This window comes from Amphiura filiformis, chromosome 12 (genome assembly GCF_039555335.1).
Source record: "Amphiura filiformis chromosome 12, Afil_fr2py, whole genome shotgun sequence".
In the NCBI taxonomy this organism is placed as follows: domain Eukaryota; kingdom Metazoa; phylum Echinodermata; class Ophiuroidea; order Amphilepidida; family Amphiuridae; genus Amphiura; species Amphiura filiformis.
In genome coordinates, this window is record NC_092639.1 from 838,132 (window position 1) to 859,639 (window position 21,508).

Sequence of the window (21,508 nt, forward strand, 5' to 3'; positions counted from 1 at the left end):
CCTATAGAATATAAAAAGCAGAATATTGGTATGTTAAAAATCAAAATGGGGTATGGGGCTGGCTGGAGGTGGCTACGGGGCGTTATCTTAAAAGACAATATTGCTAAGACAATATTGTTCAAGGTTGCGCCGCAGGCTTATAAAGAAACAATGTTGCTCCAAAAACAATAGCAAACAAGCTTAAACTATAAATTAGCCCCCGATAGAGGGCAGGGTCTGAAGAATGAGAGAAATTATGGGGTAAAGAGTAAAAAAATGTAAAAGTAGGCCTATGAAATGGGTGACGAGCTGTCCGTAAATATAACAGAATTTTCGTTATCAGTTCGTCATCCTTGAGGTTACTCTTGCTTTCTTGCCCTGCGGGGCCCTTATATTGAGGTCCCACTTGGAGTGTATAGTGGTCGTATGGAGTCTCCGGCCTCAGGCCTGCCGGCCCTGCGGCCTTGATGTTTTTGGTTGATACTGGGCCCCAGCATCAACAAACAACAATGAGTAACCTTAAGGGTGACGGGCTGTCTCTAAAAAAAAAAAAAACCTTAATGTTAAAACCTTGAGTAACCTTGATGTAACGATCTTGAAATGTAACTTCTAAAAATACTATTCAATAGTGTTATTACCTAAAATATTTCTTCACTACATTGAAAATACGTTTTAAAGTGAATTATGACCAACAGAGGGCGCTATTACTCTACTAAAGTACGTGGTATTATGACAACGAAATACACCGTGACCATACGTATGCTAGCATACAGCATACTCTTCCAAGCACGGTCTTCACCGTGACAATACACTACGTATTGTCACAGTGTTTTCCATGTACAATATGTGTGTATTGGTTACTGTTCCAAGCCTGGGCTCATACACCTGCTCCGAATTTTGATATGCCATATGCTTTCCGTCGTTTTATCTTTTCAGTTTCTGTTTCCGTATCCGTAATAGTTTGTGTAAGTCATTGTTATTCTGAAGTGGTAGTATCCCAGGTATGACCAATCTTTTATTCTAGCCTTTTGTTAGTTACTGAAAATTTGAAGCTCGTGAATTTCAGTTTTCGTTTTGGTAAGTTATATTGATTTTTTACATAAAACCTTGAGATGTGCGGTTGGGTGCCAATCTAGACAAAAGAAGAGTCTAAATTTTACGGTCCTAAATTCGCGGTAAATTGTACGGCTTCAATTGACTTGTGTTTGGTGTATATGCACTTACGCCTAGACGTAAGTGGGTCGTAAAAAGTCTTGCATTGAAAATATATAACCATGTTGCCAAGTTATAAGCAAAAGTCTTTCATAATGGCGATGAAACGAGCGTCTAAAATCTCCCAATGAGGCGCGTACAAGTGGTGATTTGGTAATCATGTTTTATATTGAAATGCAATACAAAAGAATTTGCATTGGAGCAAAGATAATGTATTCTATTCATGGCAAGCTAATCTGATAATTGGTTGGGCCTATATGAAAGACTCGGGTTTATTTTAAATGTTTATTTTTGCAGAGCTTATTTTCAGTCATGGATCATACTGATAAATTTCGCGAGGGAGAGGGTGGGAGGGTGGGAGTTACTTAAGTTGAGACTGAACAAGGAGAGAGTGGGAGGGGGTGAGGAAGAAAGAGAGGAGAGGGAGAGGCGGTAAGACTAGAAAGAGAAGAACTCGAGAGGAGAGAGTAGGGACCGGGGGACGGGGGACGGGGAGGGAGTGGGGAGACTGATCATGGGGGGGGGGGGCAGGAGGAAGCAAAATAGGGAGATAGACATTGATACGAGGGAAGGGCGACACTGTGGCCCTGCACAAGTGCATTGGGGTGCGATATGCTCATAAGCGGGCCTTTTGTGATTTTAGAGCTTATTTTCAACGTTTTTAAAAAAAAAGTGGACTTTGTCATTCGGATTGGCATGCATCAAAGACGAGAGGGCGCTAGGCCATTAAAAACAGCGGTGTTGTCTCTCCCGCTTTTTATTGACATAGGCATCTGCTCTATTGAAATAAGCTGATTGGTACTTCAAAGTTAACAATGAAGTCAGATTACAGTAAACTTACTGAATCACTTGCGTTTTCGTATCTGAACAATAGACTTACGGAAACTGAAAAGATAAAAAGACCCTTTGTGTTGTGATCATTTCGATCGGTGGTTCGTAACAAAGAAAGCGTGATCCAGTTGACCTAGCAACGGTCATATTCTAACGTGCACTACGACAGGGAATTGGATAGGGTCATAAAAATGAAGATATGGCGCGTTTTTTTATGTCGTCATTTTCATCATGCCTCCGTTCCACCATTTTACATAAATGGGTGGATGCATGTATGTATTCAAATTTAAGTACATGGGACAAGCGTAATTTTGTTTCTGTTTTACCATTTTAGCCCAGAGTGAAGATTTATTCGTTTATTTGATGGGCCAATGCACACAAATCAAAACAATGTTTACAATTTTGCCCAAAACATGGACTTATTATAGTTTAATATTTTCTTCTTAGGATTGTAAGGGGGACGTCCCCCATTAAAAAAATACGTCCCTGTTTTTATCTACCCAATTTCCCACGACCACCCCACCCCGCTATCGCCACTAAAGACGGATATAATTATATCAAGAAAGGATTAAATTTAATGACATGCCGCATTAAATTTGTTGTGCCATTAAAATCACACAGAATAAATCACACATAATCCACACAGAGGAAAACTTAAAACCAAAGTATTTCTAGTTTGTTAGAAAAATATCACGCTCCGTATTCCACAAAACTATAATCGCCATGACCTGACCACCTACCTGAATCCGACAAGTAAAATGAACGTCAATCCAACAGCAATAAGGCTGATAGAAATTGCCAATTTTATAAATGGCGACATCACCAATGCACCTGAATCAGTCCGTCGTGCAGATTTCAAGGTAGACGTATCCTATGGGGTGATAGTAATGATTAAAGTCAGCTGTGACAGGGTACAAAATTATAATGCTGTGGAAAATCGGTACTCTTTTATATAACTTTGATGCTTACTTAATGTTGCCTGAAAAAAATATGGTCTAAGGTCCACTAATAACCCGACATATTTGAACTACAACAAGCGCTCAAGTTTTAAAATGTCTTATATGTTTTGTTTTTGATAACCTACCGAAAATTATTGACAACATAGTCATAATTTGCATTTTCAAGTTTCAGTACTGCTCATTCCAGGACAAATCATGAAAACTTAATGTAGTATTAAACGAGTGAGTGTCTCTTTAGATGTGTTTTTATTTATCATCCTAGACCCAGATTCTCGCAAATGTTCCCAAGTACATTGCATGCTAATATCAGAATATAAATATCTCAAAAAAAGTAACTAACCCCCTGAAATAATGGCCATTATTCAAAAGGGGGCTATTGTATTACAAATCTGTAAAATGCGATGGAAGCAGAATTTATTTTTGCGCATTTTGACACCTCATTTGATACGATAGCCCAGAAAACAATAAAACACCGGTCAATTTAATGTAGTGAGGTCCAGATTTGAAAGTTACACTTACATACAAATTTTTACAATACAAAAACACACAGATTTCCTTTCATTGCACTGAATACAAAATCAATACAATTCACTGCAATTTTTAAATCTTGGGTTACATTGTTTTAAATGTACGCTGTGACGTCAATATTTAGTACATTGCTGCAATTGAAGTGTCAAAATGTGCAGAAATAAATTCTGCTTCCAACGTATTTTACAGATTTGTAATACAATCACCCGTTTTTAAATAATGGTCATTATTTAAGTGGGGTTAGTTACTTTTTTGAGATGTTTACTATATATCGTAAGTCAATGTATTGAAGATATTCTCAGACATGACATGTAAGATATATTTCAACTCGTGGATTTGGTAACTCAACCTTTGCTACAAGTTTCAATACTATCATTACAGAGATATTGTTACTTTTAGTTGCATGTATACATTCATGAGCTTGTCCTTGTTGCCTGTGCGGTGAAAAACAAGGAATTCAAATTCCTACAGAACTTTGTTATTTAATGCATCATAAAATCTTACTTGTAAAACAGCAAATGTAGACATATGGAAACACCGACATTTAATGACGTCATCTTTAGTCTCAACATATTGGCATCCTTCTTCAGACCAATCACCGACTCCATTCCATAGCTGGAAGTCCCAAAACACGCACCTTGGGGTAACCGATTTCTACAGAGCAAAAAAGGTAGATCTTCATGAATAATTGAAATGATATTGATGATGATGATGATGATGATGATGATGATGATGATGATGATGGTGATGATGATGATGATGATGATGATGATGATGATGATGATTGATTGATTATTGGTTGATTAAATTTGTTCGAATTAACAAAATTAACAGATAACAATAAAGTACAACAGTTTTACATTTTAAAAAGTACATTATTAAGAATACATAAACCAAAACATAAGAAGAAAGAGACAGATTTACAGCAACATAATGATTAAAACAAAAAGATTAAAATTCCTGACATAAATGTTGTTAAAACAGGGTCATTCATGATAGTCAAAAATAAATTATAACTAATTTCCAATTGAATCTTTGAAAAGGGGCTAAAATTGAAAAAGGCAAGCAAAAAAACCCGAAATGAAATTGCTCTACTACTGCTGAATTCCACGTACACATAAATAAGCTAATAGAAAATGACTAAGACAATACTTTGGATATTTACATTGTGTAAATAAGCACAAAACATCTTGATTTGGGTATGAAATTAGTGTAAAATTGCCAATATGTGCGCTTCACGCAGATATCCCAGTTTAATTAATTTGGCCGAACTAAAGTTCATTTGGGGTTATTTTTTATTATCCCTAACACAAATCGCTCCATAGTTGGCGGGGCTTTTTCTGTAGCAGGATTAGGTATGGGGAACACCCAACCTCTTCCCCTGCATAAAGTAATTTTTAGACAAATAAAAGTAGTTTTGACAAATTTCTCAAACAATATTTCCCTTACCTGCAGATGTTTGTCATTTGTTGCTTTTTCTATGCGTCCTTTTATTTTGATGAAAACAGGTTGTGCCAAATTTGAACCTTCGAGCGTGGTGCCGATGATTGGTCCATTTACTGTAAGCTTGTTCGTCATCAGAAGATTTGAACGAAATAGGAAATCGTCTTTGTATGCCAAAAAGCCAGCATTTGCTGTGATGGCAATTAACATGATTAAGAAGAAAACACAGAACCGATAGGCCATTCACATACAAACAGGTATAGTTTAGTATAGTATAGTATAGTATAGTATAGTATAGTATAGTATAGTATAGTATAGTGTACAGGAATAATTTAAGAACAAAAAGGAATTTGGTTTGGCTGGTTAATTTTATTTATGTAGGCCTATGAACTACGTCAGATAACTAGTTTTTGCAGAATCCAGACCCTCGGAACAGAGGATATGCAACTACTTAGTATGTGCGTCATCGCTATCCGCGTACTAGCGCCTTAGACGTATACGACCGAACACTAAATGTCCCAAGTGCCACCCTTGTTTCACACTTTATCAGACATTCGGTCACAGCTGATAAGGCGCATTAATTTAGCCTGCTGTGTGCAGCTAAGCTGATTGATACTCTGTAGTTCCGAATAGGGCCTCAGCGATCACGATCGACTTGTGGGCGGGTGGGTGAGACTTAGATATACAAGGTGTCCCATAAAAAGGTTACGTGTAGAAAATGAACCGCATTTTGCGATGGTACAACAAAACACCGTCATTTTTTTTAACGTATTATTTATTCGTTCTTCTTGTAATTGTCTGCCAAGTTTCAACTACGTATCTTTAAAGCAACTTAACTTATGAGCGCAAGATGACAGGGGTGTCAAGAGTAACTAATCATCAAAATATTGCACAACGAAAGTTAAACACAAGCACATCTTTGTGCTCTATTTTTTCTATATAATTATTTTTATTTCTCTCTTTTTTTCCATGGTTGAAAAACTTTTTGCACTAAAGAACCACACTGACAATTAAATATTGCAAATATCTTATAAGCTTCTTGACTCTTGTTAGTAAAAATAAAGATGGTTATTAGAGAGGAACACTTTTTGGTGAAGGCATTTCTGCACGCTGCATCTCCTGCCATCAACATAATAAAATTAATAACAATTTGCATTTAGGCTTTGTTTGGGGTTTGTTTAGTTGAAATCGCTGCTGTGTTATAAATAAGAACATTGTCCATTTTCTGACCGAACTCTCGAAGTAAAACTGAACAAGTTTAATGATCTCTTCAACAAAATAATATACTGCACCTGCCATGCTATGGCTGGACCTACTCAAATGACCCGCCATATGCACTGTGTGCTGGCAGCGAACCTCGTGTTGCATTATGTCACGTAAACATGATAAACAGCTTGCTCAGGAATGCGTGGAATGCGAGCTAAATATGTACGTTGTGAACTTGACATTCACAGGGGTACTAGTAGAGGGTACATACATCATGTCATGAAAAGGACATTTATATTTGTTAACATTAACTTAGATTGTTTTCAAAAATCTACATGTAACCTTTTTTTGGGACACCCGGTATAAACAGTAGACTAGAGTCATCTAAAAGGGGTTAATTAAGTGCTTGTCTAAATACTTCAGTCAAAAGTCTGAAGTGGATTTGTATAACGTGACCTTGACCTTGAACAACAGTTTTTAATCTTAAATTCTAGTCTATAAAGTATGCGTTTGGAACTTAAAATAGATGATGAAAATGGTGTTTGTTTGGGTAGGGTGTGTTTAACTTGTGTTAAATCAAATAAATTACATTTTCCGTTACCTTTTTCAGGCGGAATAACACCAACAGGTAAATCAATAGAGGCAGCCGGTGTACCTAATGCTCTTTCATCTGAATCGTATTTCTGTTGTATGACTGTAGCATCTAAAAACTCAATCGAGTTATTTTGGATGGCAGTTTCAAAGACACTGAATCGCACGGGGTTAGTCGTATTGTTTCTGATTTTCACTCCTACAACTGCAAGAGATGAAAGCACTTGCTCTACCTTTAGATAAATTCAAATTAGTTATGTGGTGATTAATAATTGCATCGTTTAATGTTAAGACAGCAGTATTATAACAGAATACAAATGATCGCATAGGATCACGGTTGTTGTTTAATGTAGTCATTTATAATATTTTCTAACAAAACATTATAATGTTCAATTCAATACCAACAGCTATTCACATATATTTTTAGCTATTTTTCACATAGGTTTTCGTATCTATATCAAATTATTCATCTTTTTCTGCTTTTTTGTGGTAATTTTTATTCTATAAACTGTACATTTGTGTGCAAATTGAGGGCGCTATTTGCATATCTTTTTAATTCTCGCGATTCACAATACAATGCGCCTCCAACGGTTGCTCTTGCTAGTCCAAACTTTGACCTCCAGGGTCGACATCGCCTTCATAACCACCATTGGTTTTTTACGCGAGTGTGATAATAATAATGCTGAAAACAGTTCCACAAAGGATTCCGTGTGATCAATTGATCGGAAATGGATCTACTACAATTATTGTAAACTTCTGTTTAGTGTACATACGCGTGTGCCACAATTATATTGACATTTAAACACACATTGACATGTTTCTGTGTTGTATTCGTATTACGCGAGCTTTGGATGTCGATTCCTTCGTATTTGTTGGTCTTTGTTCTTGTGTTCTACAACCATTATACCAGTGTTTACCCCTTGTAAAGATGCAAACAAGATTTAAGATAAATAGCGCCATCATTGTTCAACTTTACTTTAAAATGGCAGAGTTTTGACATGCCATCAAACAACCGTGGGTTTGAAATAGGTTAGAGGGCGTTGGTCACCGGTCACTGCAAAAGGGGAAGGGACAGACCTAGGAGTTTATTGATTTCTCGCCTCATCTTTAAAATGGAACAATACAAATTTGAATGTCTTAAGCTATCCCGTAGCCACGTGGAATTCCACGTGGAATTAATTCTTTTTGTTAATTCTTTTTTCTTTCATGTTCTGTTGGCTTGTATTTACCTTATCCTGCTCCAGCAATGTCGTTTTAATTTGTCTTTCTAGCCCTTGAGCAATATCAGACGTAGATGGGGCAATACCCACTGACTCGGTCTCATTCAAACGTGCGTCTACGGAGTCCATTAATTTGTTGACAGCTTTAGTTACAGAGCTTAAAACCTGTGGAAAATATGATATTGTAACTACTTAAAGCTTATTTTACCCTCCGAATTGGCTTTTGATTGATGACATGAATGAAGTGGATGGTTTTATTTTTCCATGAAAACAATATTAACAGTTCATCTTATTGAAATCTCAGTAGCTCGTAGTTTAGGACTCGTGTATATTATAATGACGCCCAAGGCGTATTTCGAATGCGTATGTTGATTTCGAATGCGTATATTTTGTTTTAAATGATCTTCCCGTCGGAACTCGACAACGACCCATAACAGGAGCGGGTTGTGGATAACATAATTGTATTATGCACATCATTTTTGAAGCAACTGAACCCCTGAAATGTTGAATTATGGCCTAATTCACTTCAATAATTAATATAATGCACAGTAATACTGATTTGTGAAGTGAAAATTTGGCAGCAAGCACGACCTTGATATCGAGAAACCACGGCGTGAAATTTCAAACAATTTGATTGAAATAAAATTAAAAATTAAAAAAAAGGAGAAAAAGAAAAAGAACGACTAATACTGATTCATGCAGTAGTGTGGCGGTGTGTGTTTTTGTGGGTGTGTGGGGGATGGGATGTGTGGGGTGGGGAATGCGCGTGCAAGTAATTACAGTACCTTAGCAGACGTTGATTCAGCTAACGCTATATTTCGAACCATCCAAGCCACGGCATGAATGTCATTGATATCAGCCTTCCCCATCAGTTGGGTAAAGTGTTCCAATTTTCTGGCTACAGCTTCTATATCAGTTTCTGTTAGTTGTTGGCTCTAACAGTGAATAAATACAAGGAGTTGTCATGTTGTTTACTTAGCAACTAAGTATCAAGTTGTAATGACAATAAATGTTAAGTAAAATTATCTGCCAATTTTCAGTTTCATTCCATGATGCACCTACGTAGTAGAGTAATTTGTTGACAACTTGAGTTTATCTGTACAAAAAAGTTACGTAACATTTTTGTAAGTAGCGTTTAATAAGCACCTGCTATCTATTCGCTGTCGTAGTGACGTAATAAATCGGATTAACTACCATAGCAATAAATGAATACAATTTTGATTATATCGCCCTGCACTACAAACAGGTTGCACTCACCACCTGTGTGTATGTCTGCAATCATAGATTGAATACAATACCGCTATTTTCAAAGTAAAGATACTTATCTTACAGGTGCGAGTGATCAGAATGATATGGTTCAATGTATAGGCCCCGCGTGAACGTTGTAGTGCAGGGCGATATAGTCAAAAATTGTATTCATCTATTGCTATGGTAGTTTTCGACAGCGAATTACAGAGAATTGTGGCGATCAAAAATACAAGATCGCGTTTCTGACGTGTTGGCTGTTGGCTTACATTTGTTTCCTTTTAGTTATTAGTTATTTTTAATATTTATTCTACATCTAATATTCTTTTGGATCCGTCCTTTGGCTACATCAGTTTGCATCGAGTTTTTCTGTTTTGTCATGTTAGGGGGAACAGACTAATTAAAGAACTTATGAGTCTTGCTCATTGCATTATTGCTGTCAACAGTTGCAAAATTCTGTAGTTTCTCTTAATCTCTTAAAGTAATATGACAAAAGCACGGAAAATACCGTTGCATTTTTAGTTTCCTTCCGACATCCAAGAATTGTCACAGTTTGCCATACTCCTTGTGGATTTGCGCCCCCTACTATGTCGTTACTAAGCATGTTACGCTCGCAGTGACGAAAAGCAATCGGCGACCCACCTGAAATACATTTGACGATATTAAATCTATTATTTTTGGTCCTTACTACTGATGTGCATGTTGTGTTTGCAAATGGAAATACATGTAGTTCGTACATCTATTGCTGAAATCTGATCATCAAAATACATGGTTTCTCGATTTAAGAAGATTTTGAAACAAAATAGGCTTTCAAAATTCGGTTTTTCAAAATTCAATATACCGGCAGGTCTTTTACAACGCTTGGTTAATTTAGTCCCGGTATTTTGATCCAGCTCATGAGTTTTATGCTTATTCCAGGCATCAGAGAAGTTGCCATAGCACTTATATTAATGATTTACATAATCGATAGATGACAATAAATGACTCGAATATGCGCTGCCATTAGAAGACCACCTAGTGGCAAACTGCACAATACGTTTTTGATTTATACGAAATGAAAATGCTTTTAAGGGAGCGATCATTATTTACGACAGGGGTAATGGGGTGTTTTTTTTTTTTGGGGGGGGGGCGATTTTTTTGTTAAGTTTTAAATTGAAAAGTTCAGAAAAACAAGGGGGAATCCGAAAATTTTGAGCGGAAGCGAGGGGGCAACGCAAACATTTTTGTCGATATATTTTCCAAAACGCCCATTCTCCCCTGTCGTAAACAATGACCGGTCCCTAAGCAATTTAAACAAGGTCAGCCGTGACAATACAGTTGGTTATGTCAATAACATATTTTGCGAAATGATATATAAAATATACTCATTGAAATTACAGAAGTTATCAACAGGTTTGAACTCCATATGTAAGTATAAATTATAGAAAATAGCTTTTGTAAATGCTAAACCGAACTTACGTAATTGTGTATCATCAGGACAAGTTTCAAAAGAAAATGAAGCTTCGCCTGCGAAGGTATTAGGCCAGCTGAGAATGCCATATTCCGAGTCCGTTTGTTGCGCAGAACAAGTGTTTACTGGAAGTGAACAGGAAAATAAAATGTTATTTCGCACTTATCGTATTTATAATGTAACTGCTTCATATCCATCCTCCTCTTGCAATCAACCTTCTGATCTTTTCTATTTTTAACCTCATTAAATAATAAACTACTTGCAATAGATATTCCATAGGCTATACAGGGGATTCAGATGATATTCAGTCCATGTATAGGGGAGGGGGTTACCGTAAACTGATTCCGAAAAAAATGTTTTACTATACGTATGATGCATCTAAGACTAAATCTGCGTTTCAAAAGCAAAGGATCATGATAGTTTACTAACCCAGCAAACACAAAACGTTTTGGACATGTTCGCAAAAGGTTTGAAAAGGTTGCCAGCAAACTTTTAAATGTCGGGTTATATAATAGGCACATAAAGGGTATAAAATGTTTTCATAACATTCAAAAACATTTGTTAATAACCTACTGCAAATATTCTAACATAATGTTATTTAAGTGTAGACAAAATATTTGGTAAAAATAACATTTTGAAAATATTTAAAAATACTATTTGTTTTGTGTGTTTTCATACAAAACGTTTTAAAACGTTTTCTTGACCTTTATATAACCCGACATTTAATGTTATTAAAACATTTTTATCTAATCCAAAACCCAAAATATAACAGAAGATCGTTTGGACTTCAAAAGGATCATTCAAAGCAGATTTTACCTTGTAGTTTCTTACAGATGAAACCAAGAGACGCAACGCAAGCCCTGTCATTCCATCTACCCCAGGTTGTCAGATGCGCACAATCCTCACCTAATCCTACGTTTTGCCAATCGTCGGGTTGCCCTGGATCCCAATATATATAGTTCAACTACAATGAAAACACGGCAAATATGCATAAGAATACATAAATGAAGTAAGCGTTTGTTGGCAAAATTGTAAGTTAGAAGAGATTGCCATCATTACCGCACTTCCATCGATCCACTGAAAATGTCCTTCATTGGTGATGTCATGCAGGCCTATCCATAATCCTTCACCAATCGGGTCTACAAATTCTATAAAAATAGAGAGCAGCAAAAAGTACTATAATAAGCAACATTACTGAAAGAAAGTATAATACTCTAATATCTGATTAGAAATTACTTGCTTCTCTATATATATCGGTAACCATGAGTAAGATTTTTAAATCTTTCCCTAGGGAAGTCCTTTACAGAGGGCTGGGCTTTCGGAATTCTAACGAGTGCCATTTTCAGAGCAACTAAATAAACATAATATATAAGGCGCATCATCATGTTTATTTATTTGCTCTGGAGATGGCATTCGCTAGAGTATCGAAAGCTCAGCCCTCTGAAAAGGACTTCTGTAGGAAAGATTAAATATAACTTCAATATCTGTCGTGTTATTACTGGTAACTGATTTGTTGTTTATTGTTAATTATACCTCATAAATAGATTCCTGTCATCTGATTGGTTAAAAGTGCAGTCATTGAATTAGCTATGCCCTCCTTTTTAACTATTCCCCGGGCAATAGTGTTTTAGAAAGACTATTCCCCGGGCATAGTCATTTTCACATCGCGCGGTGTGCGTCCCGATCAAACTCTACGCGCGCGATGGCGTGTTCGCATAACGTATGCGACGCCAACGCACTGCCTGCCAGTTGCGGTGACGCGATCGGTTCATAACGAAAAACTTTCTTTGTAAATTTTACCATGGCCTAATATGAACAATAAAATAGACCTTTTAACCAATCAGATGACAAAAATCTATATTAATGAGGTATATAAAACAAATATTGACTGCTTTATTCGCGTCATGGTTAAAATTATAGGCCCGCGGTGATCTCAAAACCATGCTATGACCCTCGGCTGCGCCTCGGGTCATAGCATGGTTTTGAGATCAGCTTGGGCCTATAATTTTAACCATGCTCCTCATAGCAGTCAATATTTGTATATTATTATCTTGTTACAGTTGATGCAATACTCACTGCCTACTCTTTTGTGTTTAGTCGCACATGTCCTGTCCGGTTCTGTTTTGCATTTGCCCTGTCGTGTCCCTTGTTTGTAGTTGTCATATGTGACCGTACACCACGAATGAGCCGTAAATTCGGCCCGGTCAATTGTGTTTTATTTTGTGTTTAGAAAATATATATCATAAGTTTTAAAATGGTATATCATTTGACTTCAAACGATACACAGAAGCGGGGTTATGGTTTGTTGAACTTTGCTCCTTCAAAAAAATGGTAACCTTTTTCGGTTCTACATGTGTCTCTTTTTCCACATTGCTGGTAATAAATATCAAACAGTCATAATTGACGGTCATTTCAAATCATCCCCAAGCCAACGAGGTTCAGGAATGTCCTCTCATTGTTAGGTGTTCGTTATACATACCTAGACAAAATACAATGCTTTGTAACCCACCACTTGAACAGGATTTAGCCAAAAGCAAACAAAGACTAGAGCTATTTAAGAATTCTATTGACATAGGTAAAAGCTTATTATCCTCTTCAACAATAGGATTATTGATTGGTTTAAAAGGTGTTTGACTGGCGCTATCAAAATGAGATACATGTATCACCAAATTGAGGTACCTATGAATACGACCTTCATGTACATTTTACACTGTAACTCTGAATACAATTTGTCGACTTTACGGCTCATTCGTGGTGTACGGTGACATATTTGTAGTAGTTATGTAAGGTAATTATCATCATAATTTTACAACCTCTGGGTAATCTTATATTCCGAACTGTGCTCTTTTGGTTTCCTCACCAAACTGTTTCTTTTGTTATTATATTGAATAATGTTGTATAATGTATATATGGTGAATATAAACTGAAACAGAAACTGAAACCACATTAGATCCTATGTACATACAGGTACATACATGTCACTTCCATATTTGCCGCACATTTTCATTCTAATAATGGATGACAACATCGTTATCATTCTAATAAAGGATGACAACATCGTTATCCTTCCTGCGGACAAGGGTAGGTCGACAGTGATTATGAACAAATCGGATTACATCAAGAAAAGTAATGACTTGTTGAATGATACCACCACGTACAAGAAGTTGAAAACGGATCCTACCAGTAAACATAAGAAACAACTTGTCTCCATTCTCACGAAACTTAAAGATCAGGTTGTTTCGGAAGATGAACAAGGTAAAGTGACTGCTATATCTAAACAGGATTTTTGGAAGATGTACCCCACCTCGGAAACCACCCCCAGGTATTACGGCCTTCCTAAAATTCACAAGGCAGCTATCCCTCTCAGACCCATCATATCGGGTATTGGCTCGATCGCGTACGAAACAGCGAATTTTTGTGCCAGGATTATCTCGCCTTTAGTGGGTAACACACCTTACCACATTAAGAATACCCTTGACTTTGTTGACAAAATAAGAGGTATTTCGCTGAGCGACGAGGAGGAAATGGTGTCATACGACGTCACCGCACTTTTCACCAGTGTTCCAGTGGAGGAAGCCTTGGATATAATACACGCTAGACTGGAACATGATACTACTCTACATGAGAGAACTAACCTCAACCCCTCTCAAGTTGTTGAACTTTTACGTTTTGTTTTAACAACAACGTATTTCACCTTCCAAAATCAGGTGTATCAACAAATCGAAGGTGCAGCCATGGGTTCGCCTTGTAGTCCGCTGACCGCCAATATTTTCATGGAAGAGTTTGAGGAAGTAGCCATCAACACTTCACCGGTCAAGCCTTCCTACTGGGGAAGATATGTCGACGACACTATGGTGGTTCTTAAGCGTGACGACATTGACACTTTTACTCAGCATCTCAACAGTGTCAACCCTGCCATCAAGTTTACCATCGAAAGGGAAGTTAACGGTAAAATTCCCATGTTAGACACTTTGCTTCATCGCAAACCGGATGGTTCGATCAAAGTCACGGTCTACCAAAAGCCGACCCACACCAACCAATATTTATCCTTTGAATCGCATCACCCGCTTCAACACAAGCTCTCCGTAGTGCGCACACTTATGCATAGAGCAGACACTTGTATAACTGAGGATGTGGACAAGAACATTGAGAAAGAAAACATCAAGAAATCGCTCAGACTTTGCGGATATGGTGATTGGGTTTTTAATGTCGCGCAACCTGTCACTCCTCAACCTAGACAACATGACACTCATGAGAAACCCCACATCGGTAGTATAGTTACACCCTACGTCCGCGGGGCGTCTGAAACCCTTCGTCGAATTTTCACCAAGCGAGGAGTTTCCGTCCATTTTAAACCATCCAACACGCTCCGCTCTGCTCTTGTCGCACCAAAGGACAAAGTTCCTCCTGGTAAATGCTGTGGAACGGTTTACCAGGTTAATTGCCAAGACTGTGACTCTGCGTATGTCGGTGAAACAGCCCGTCAGTTGAACACCGAATTGCTGAGCACCGCAGACCCAGCACTACCACCTCACCTGTGGGAGACCATCAGAAAGCAGGTCACACTGTTGATTGGAATGGGGCAAAAATCCTCGATAAAGAAACGGACTGGTTCCGGAGGGGCGTGAAGGAGTCCATACACATCAGGACCAATAAAAGTGACCTGAACTGGACCAGGGTTGCCATAGACTTTCTGGAGCCTACAACTCCCTACTGCGTCAGTGCCAGACACGTGACTCACGTCACGGTCGGATGGTTTCTGACCAGTAGCAAGCATCATATTCACCAGTCCATCAACCGAGTGAACAAGGAAAAGTGATACTGACGCAGTAGGGAGTTGTAGGCTCCAGAAAGTCTATGGCGGCAGATAAGCCCAAGAATTTGAGCCGAATTGTGATCACTGACTTCAGTAAGGCTTATGATAGGGTGGACCATAACGTTGTCATTTCAAAAATGCTCCAAATGGGTGCGAGATCTGAACTGATTCCTTGGATTTGTGATTTTCTATCTTGTAGATCTCAATGTGTGAGGTACAAAAATGTCACATCTGACTGGAAGCAATTAAACGGAGGTGTCCCACAGGGTACACTTGTGGGTCCTGCAGCATTTCTATGTCTGGTAAATGATGCAGTTAATGCACAGGACTCTCATGTTACGGCGCTGAAATATGTTGATGACCTCACCATTGTAGAAAATTCACAAATAGGCAAAGAAAGTGTCATACAGGAGGACTTACACAGGTTTGTTACTTGGTCAGACAACAACAACATGTCTCTTAATGCAAAAAAATGTATGTCAATGACTGTTTGTTTTTCACAACAACAAGAGAGCCCATCTCCTCTTACTATAGCCAACCAACAACTGGCTGAAGTCAATGTTGTCAAAATCTTAGGTATCCAGATCAGCTCTGATCTCAAATGGGACACATACATAAGAGATGTAATAAAACGAGCATCTAGCAGGTTATATATGCTCACTACGCTTAAACGGTTCAACCTTCCCGTTAGAGACATGATTTCTGTTTATGTAGGTTATGTTAGGCCACTGTTGAGTATGTCGTGCCAATATGGCACGGTGGTATCACAAGGAGCAATCTCTTGCAATTGAACGCATCCAAAAACGAGCGTGTAGAATTATTTTAGGTCTGACCAGACAGTCATCTTATGAGGAGGCGCTCCAAACTTGCGCACTTGAGAGACTCGCACAAAGAAGAGAAAAAATGTGTCTTGAATTTGCTCAAAAACTCATGGAATCCGATTCTTTTCGTGAATGGCTCCCTGAAGAAAGGGTGAAAATCCATGGCCGTGAGCTTAGAAATGGACACAAACTTACTCTTCCTAGGTGGCGCACAAATAGATACCGTGACAGCCCAATTCCTTACATGGTCAACCTGTTAAATAATGCTTAATAATTATATGCTATGGTATGTCATTTGAACATTGTAATTTTAACTTATGTGCAATATTGCTCTTGTGTTTATTTATGCTTTAGATTGTATTACCAGCTCATTGGTTATTTTTTTTTCCTGGTTCTATGCCCCCTCTTTGCATACTTTTCCCGTGGTCTTTTGTCCTCTCTTTTATAAGAGGACTTTTCCACCTTGGGATTTGGTTGCGGAGAGGGAGTTTTGGCCCATTCGGTCTAATGTGTGTTATAATTTTGTTCTTTAATATCATATTTATTGCATGTTGTATATTGTATATTTTTATATGTGAGCTTCACAGCAATTCAGCTTTTAGCTGCGAGTGTGTTTGAATAAACCATGAATAATAATAATAATAACTTTCCGAAAGCTCTCAGGTGAGCAAAAACAGCTTTGAGTATTTGTTTAACTTTCTTCATCAAAAATGCTTTATGACTAGCTACAGGGTGATTTAAAATGAACTGTACCCAACTTTACCCATTTTTTATATATATTCGCGGATATTGTTCATATCAAAAAACTATCATAGAAAGCAGTGATAAGTGTTCTGTAGTAGTAATTTTGAATTTTGATAATAAGTGGTTTTAGTCAGAAGATATCGCATTTTCAATTTATCATCCAATTTTTAGACCAACACATGGAACTAAGTTTTATCCGTGTTCTCTACCGCAGTAACAAAATTGGTGTGTTTTATAAAAATGTACTTTTCTTCAAAACCATTTGAGGTAAAGACATGATTTGTTCACCAATAATAGGTAACATACTATCCTGTTACAGCTTACAAACACAAATTATTTAAATGTCGGTAAGTATTTTATTTTAATTTTTGAATTTGGGTACAGGTCATTTTAAATCACCTGTATATAATCAAAGAAAAGAAGTAGAGGTTGCATTTTTGGTACAAAGTAGAATATTTTAGAAGTGATTTATTCACTATAAATGCACTTTATCATTGGATTTACATGACAAAACATGCATTATATCTTTCGACCCTGATGCTTAAAAATGGAAAACGAGCGAGTCAGTTACTGTAATAATTTGGAACACTATTTGTTTTTATTATGTAAGAAATAAACGAAAATATTCCTCTAATAAAAACGTCTTATATATCTTTGTCAATACGAGCTGTTCCGCAAGGATACATATTGGTTCCTCTGCTCTCAATGCAATAACCAATAAGTACACCGAGTACTACGTATTTGCTAGGGAGAATACATGTGACATGCATATATTCAATATCCATTAACAAAATTCTTATAGCTTGATGCTAAATTTGGGGTAAAATGCATTATTTTGGTTATTTTTCCAAATTTTGACCAAAAAACATTAATTTTACATGGAAATTCTCAAAAATTTAGATATTTGATATAGAAAGTATACCATTTATCAAACTGAATGTGCGCATCAAACAATTCCATCATAACAACTTTCTGAGACTATGTAAATGTGGTTTTTTGCGCTAAAATGTGCTTTTTTATTACTCTTACAAATTATGTATGTTCTTAATATTATTGGATCCTACAATATCAGGATAGTTTTAGAAATCACAGGGGCTCAGTTACTATAGCAACTAAATTTCACGCAATTTTTACAATAAATTTTGATGGCACTCGCACAATATATGGCCAGACATGTGTGTAAATAGTTGTCGCCATAGGTGTGACTTCTACAACTACCATATAATTGAATTACCAGTTCATACAAAGAATATTAATTACAATAAAAATAATGCCAATTTGGGTCCAATGGCAAAAACTTGCCGGCTTTCGAGAGAATGGTTCAAAAACTGTTTGGTCTAAAAATATTCTAACCATTACCGTTTTTAATTCATAAAATTTGTCAAAATCACAAAACCTATTTTTACCTTAGATACAAAGATGTTAGATGTTGCTATGATATTGAAATAAAGATGAAAAGAAGAAGAAATAAAGAAAGTGATTATAATGAAAGACAAAGATAAAAAAGACTAGTTTGCGTCTGACGTCATATGTCAATCAAACTCCGAGCACGATTTGTTTACAAGTGTCGTGATGATATGAGTTGCTGAACACGGCGGTAAAACCGGGCGCCTTATTGTTAATTTTGCACCAGCAAACATACAAACCATCTCAAAAGTTAGGTCTTAATAGTAGGAAACTTTCTTTGGTGAAGGCACCATGTCCACAATGCCTAGAAAAGTTGCTTTTTGCCTTGTAAGAGTACGTATTTTTCGCCATTCACTGCTATTCCTTTTCTCCGATCGGCACCAGCCAGATGAAGCGACCTTCCTTATACGTGCTATTAGCCAATTCAGGATCGTAGAAAATTTGATTGACAGTAATGTCAGACGCAAACTAGTCTTTTTATCTTTGTCTTTTATTATAGTATAGGTATAATGTAAACTCTGCAACAGAATTCAGAGCGTACGATTCATACGTATGTTAAATTCTGTCAGGTTACTATTTTAACACTGTCTAGTAGCCTAACTTAGTTTTCATGATATTAACTTACGTTCCATATGGAATGACTGCTCTTTCAAATTGTGTATACTTGTCAGATTCCCACCCAGAATTTGGCAATAATTACTGGCTTCGTCATACGGCATCTTTTGCACTGCGTCCATGTAGTAACAATAATCTTCAAAGGCAATCCAATCTGCATCGCAGTAACCCGTTTCTTTGGAAAATGGAATTAAATACGATGACATGCAAGTAAGAGATTAGACTTAAGTTCGAACTCTGTCATGTTTGAGAGTCGCTAATGGAGAGCCAAATAGTGTACCACCGAATAATGTCGTTGTATACACGCGGCAAACTTCAATTTACAGTGCGTGCTGGCATTGCGTCGCGTTTAATGCGCTATGCCGATAACTTGCAGTATAAATCAGTAAGGTGAAAACCTTTGTAGCGCCATTATTCGATTTTTGGGCTTTTCTCAATAAATGTTTAGGGTTCTCAATTTTGGCTCACATGAATAACAATCCAATTGAGCAGATTTAGTACAGTGCTACCTGTGGGCTTTAGTCCAGACTCATGTATGTCTAATATCTTTGGTAACTATTAAATTGCTCTAACAAGTAAAAAAGGTAGGTTTAAAATTGCCAAGTTTGCATTACGGACAAATTAACAAACGGCTTATCTAAGTTTTGAAAGAAACAACCAACAACCATTGCTTGTCATCAATGCGACAGGTGGTTTTGAAGATACTCAATATAGTGTACCAAGAGTGTACCAAGTTGTTTCAGCTTACTCAATTTCAAACCCTTATTTGTTAAAAGACATATTTTGAATAATTCGATCAATCAACCAGTCTTCTATTCCCTCGACTTCCAATCCTCCGTCTCTTTCTCTTAAGGTTTAGTATATTACAACCGGTTTCTTACCATTACTAGTCGGAGGTGTTGTACTCGGAGTGTTAGCTTCCTGGTCGGAGATGTGTAAACCTCTATTGCAGGGGACAAGTTGAACTGGACCCCAGCGACCTTTACGCGTGGCACATTCACTAACTGAAGGGAAAAAACAAAGAAACTAAGCTATGTAATTTGAAACTTCGGCCGAAGGGTATCTCAATAAAACACCAACCACTTATGTCCCTGTTTTTCTCAAGTCATGACGTTTTGATAGCGCAAGGGTAGGCAGCTTTACGTATGATCTGAGGACAGTCGCAACCTCGCGCAGTGTGACAGGTGTCACGCAAAACAACTAATGCGCAGTCATTAATGCTCTGCATGCTAGCCATGCGCTTTATCGGAAAAGTTTAAGTTTTTGAAATATTTTCTGAAAATATCAAGCGCTATCATAAGAACTTCTGAACCAATACTAGGCTTGTTTGTACTCATTTTAATGCATTTTTCGTGCTGGTTCCAATTATGGTCATGAAAATTTTTACATTTTTGAAATTTTTGAATTTAAAAAAAAATTGAAACTTGTCGCCTGCAGTCGACACCCGGATGAAGAGAGTTAATCTCTGATAGAAAATCTGCAATTTTCATAAGCTAAAATCTTACTACGCCTGGCACCTCTAGCAATTCGGATATTTAAAAAACATATGCATCAAGTAATACTCAGTGACACAGTGAAGACATTCCACTCTTTTTGACACTACATAATACAGCGTTCACATTTCTATGGACCAACAATGGACTACTATTTTATTGTAATGTAACATCCCAGAAATGTATTGGTCTTGTTTGCAAATGCAAAACTTGCTTTACAAGTACTAAACGCTCGACCTTCTCCACCATGTAATATAAAGTGATACACATTGTCTAAATCTTACCATTTGTTATAGGACTAACAATTGCTTGTAGAGAATAGGCCCTATTACCAGATCCATCAAAAGTATAAATTTCTCCACCAGTCATACCATATGGATCACGGTTTCTAAACCAAAGAACACGAGTAGCATCGTCAGAATTAACTTGCAAGGCGAGTAAACTGGTTCTGAATGCAAATCCTAAAACATCTCCTTTCTTTGTGTAAAACCGATCGAACGCTGGTACTTCGTAATGTACGAGTTGCTTTTTCTCTAACGCCGGGATGCTATTTATCCCCACAATTTTGAATTGATTTTCTTGGCCGGATACAGGTCTCCATATAATTGCCAGAAAAGGTTGGCTAGTTTTTGAAAAGAAATCCCAGTGCGTGATGACCCCATCGCAAGGTATTTCCTTTCCAGGAATAACAAATGTCCAATCACTGCTGTCCAGTGAACCAACTCGGTTAGATGCTGTCCAGCCAATACGTGAATCAGTCACGCAAGCATTATCCTTTTCTGAAAAAAAAATAACAGTATGATGACCTTTAATGGCACTAATATTATTCACTATCATTGAACATATGTCCCATATCGTTTATCAAATTAAGTAATATTTTAAAACAAAATGAGTAATTTTGAACACCCAATTATACGGGTAATATTTTTCATTACGTTTTGTTACCTA

At 37.2% G+C, this 21,508-nt stretch overlaps 1 protein-coding gene across 2 annotated transcripts in view; it reads right to left on the bottom strand.

Annotated features, from left to right (window-relative positions):
• The window catches only part of LOC140165634 (uncharacterized), a 137,985-nt gene that overhangs the window by 107,548 nt on the left and 8,929 nt on the right, over positions 1–21,508 (bottom strand). Inside the window, exons 8-20 of one of the 2 annotated variants that reach the window (XM_072188925.1) lie at positions 20,845–21,339; positions 19,949–20,071; positions 19,078–19,242; positions 11,724–11,812; positions 11,481–11,628; positions 10,673–10,789; positions 9,723–9,856; positions 8,755–8,904; positions 7,979–8,134; positions 6,760–6,982; positions 4,959–5,143; positions 4,014–4,163; positions 2,763–2,893 (exon numbers count right to left, since the gene is read on the bottom strand). In XM_072188925.1, the coding sequence (XP_072045026.1) occupies positions 2,763–2,893; positions 4,014–4,163; positions 4,959–5,143; positions 6,760–6,982; positions 7,979–8,134; positions 8,755–8,904; positions 9,723–9,856; positions 10,673–10,789; positions 11,481–11,628; positions 11,724–11,812; positions 19,078–19,242; positions 19,949–20,071; positions 20,845–21,339 (2,266 nt within the window). The remainder of the gene's footprint in view (positions 1–2,762; positions 2,894–4,013; positions 4,164–4,958; positions 5,144–6,759; positions 6,983–7,978; positions 8,135–8,754; positions 8,905–9,722; positions 9,857–10,672; positions 10,790–11,480; positions 11,629–11,723; positions 11,813–19,077; positions 19,243–19,948; positions 20,072–20,844; positions 21,340–21,508) is intronic. The other variant, XM_072188924.1, reaches the window with a different exon arrangement.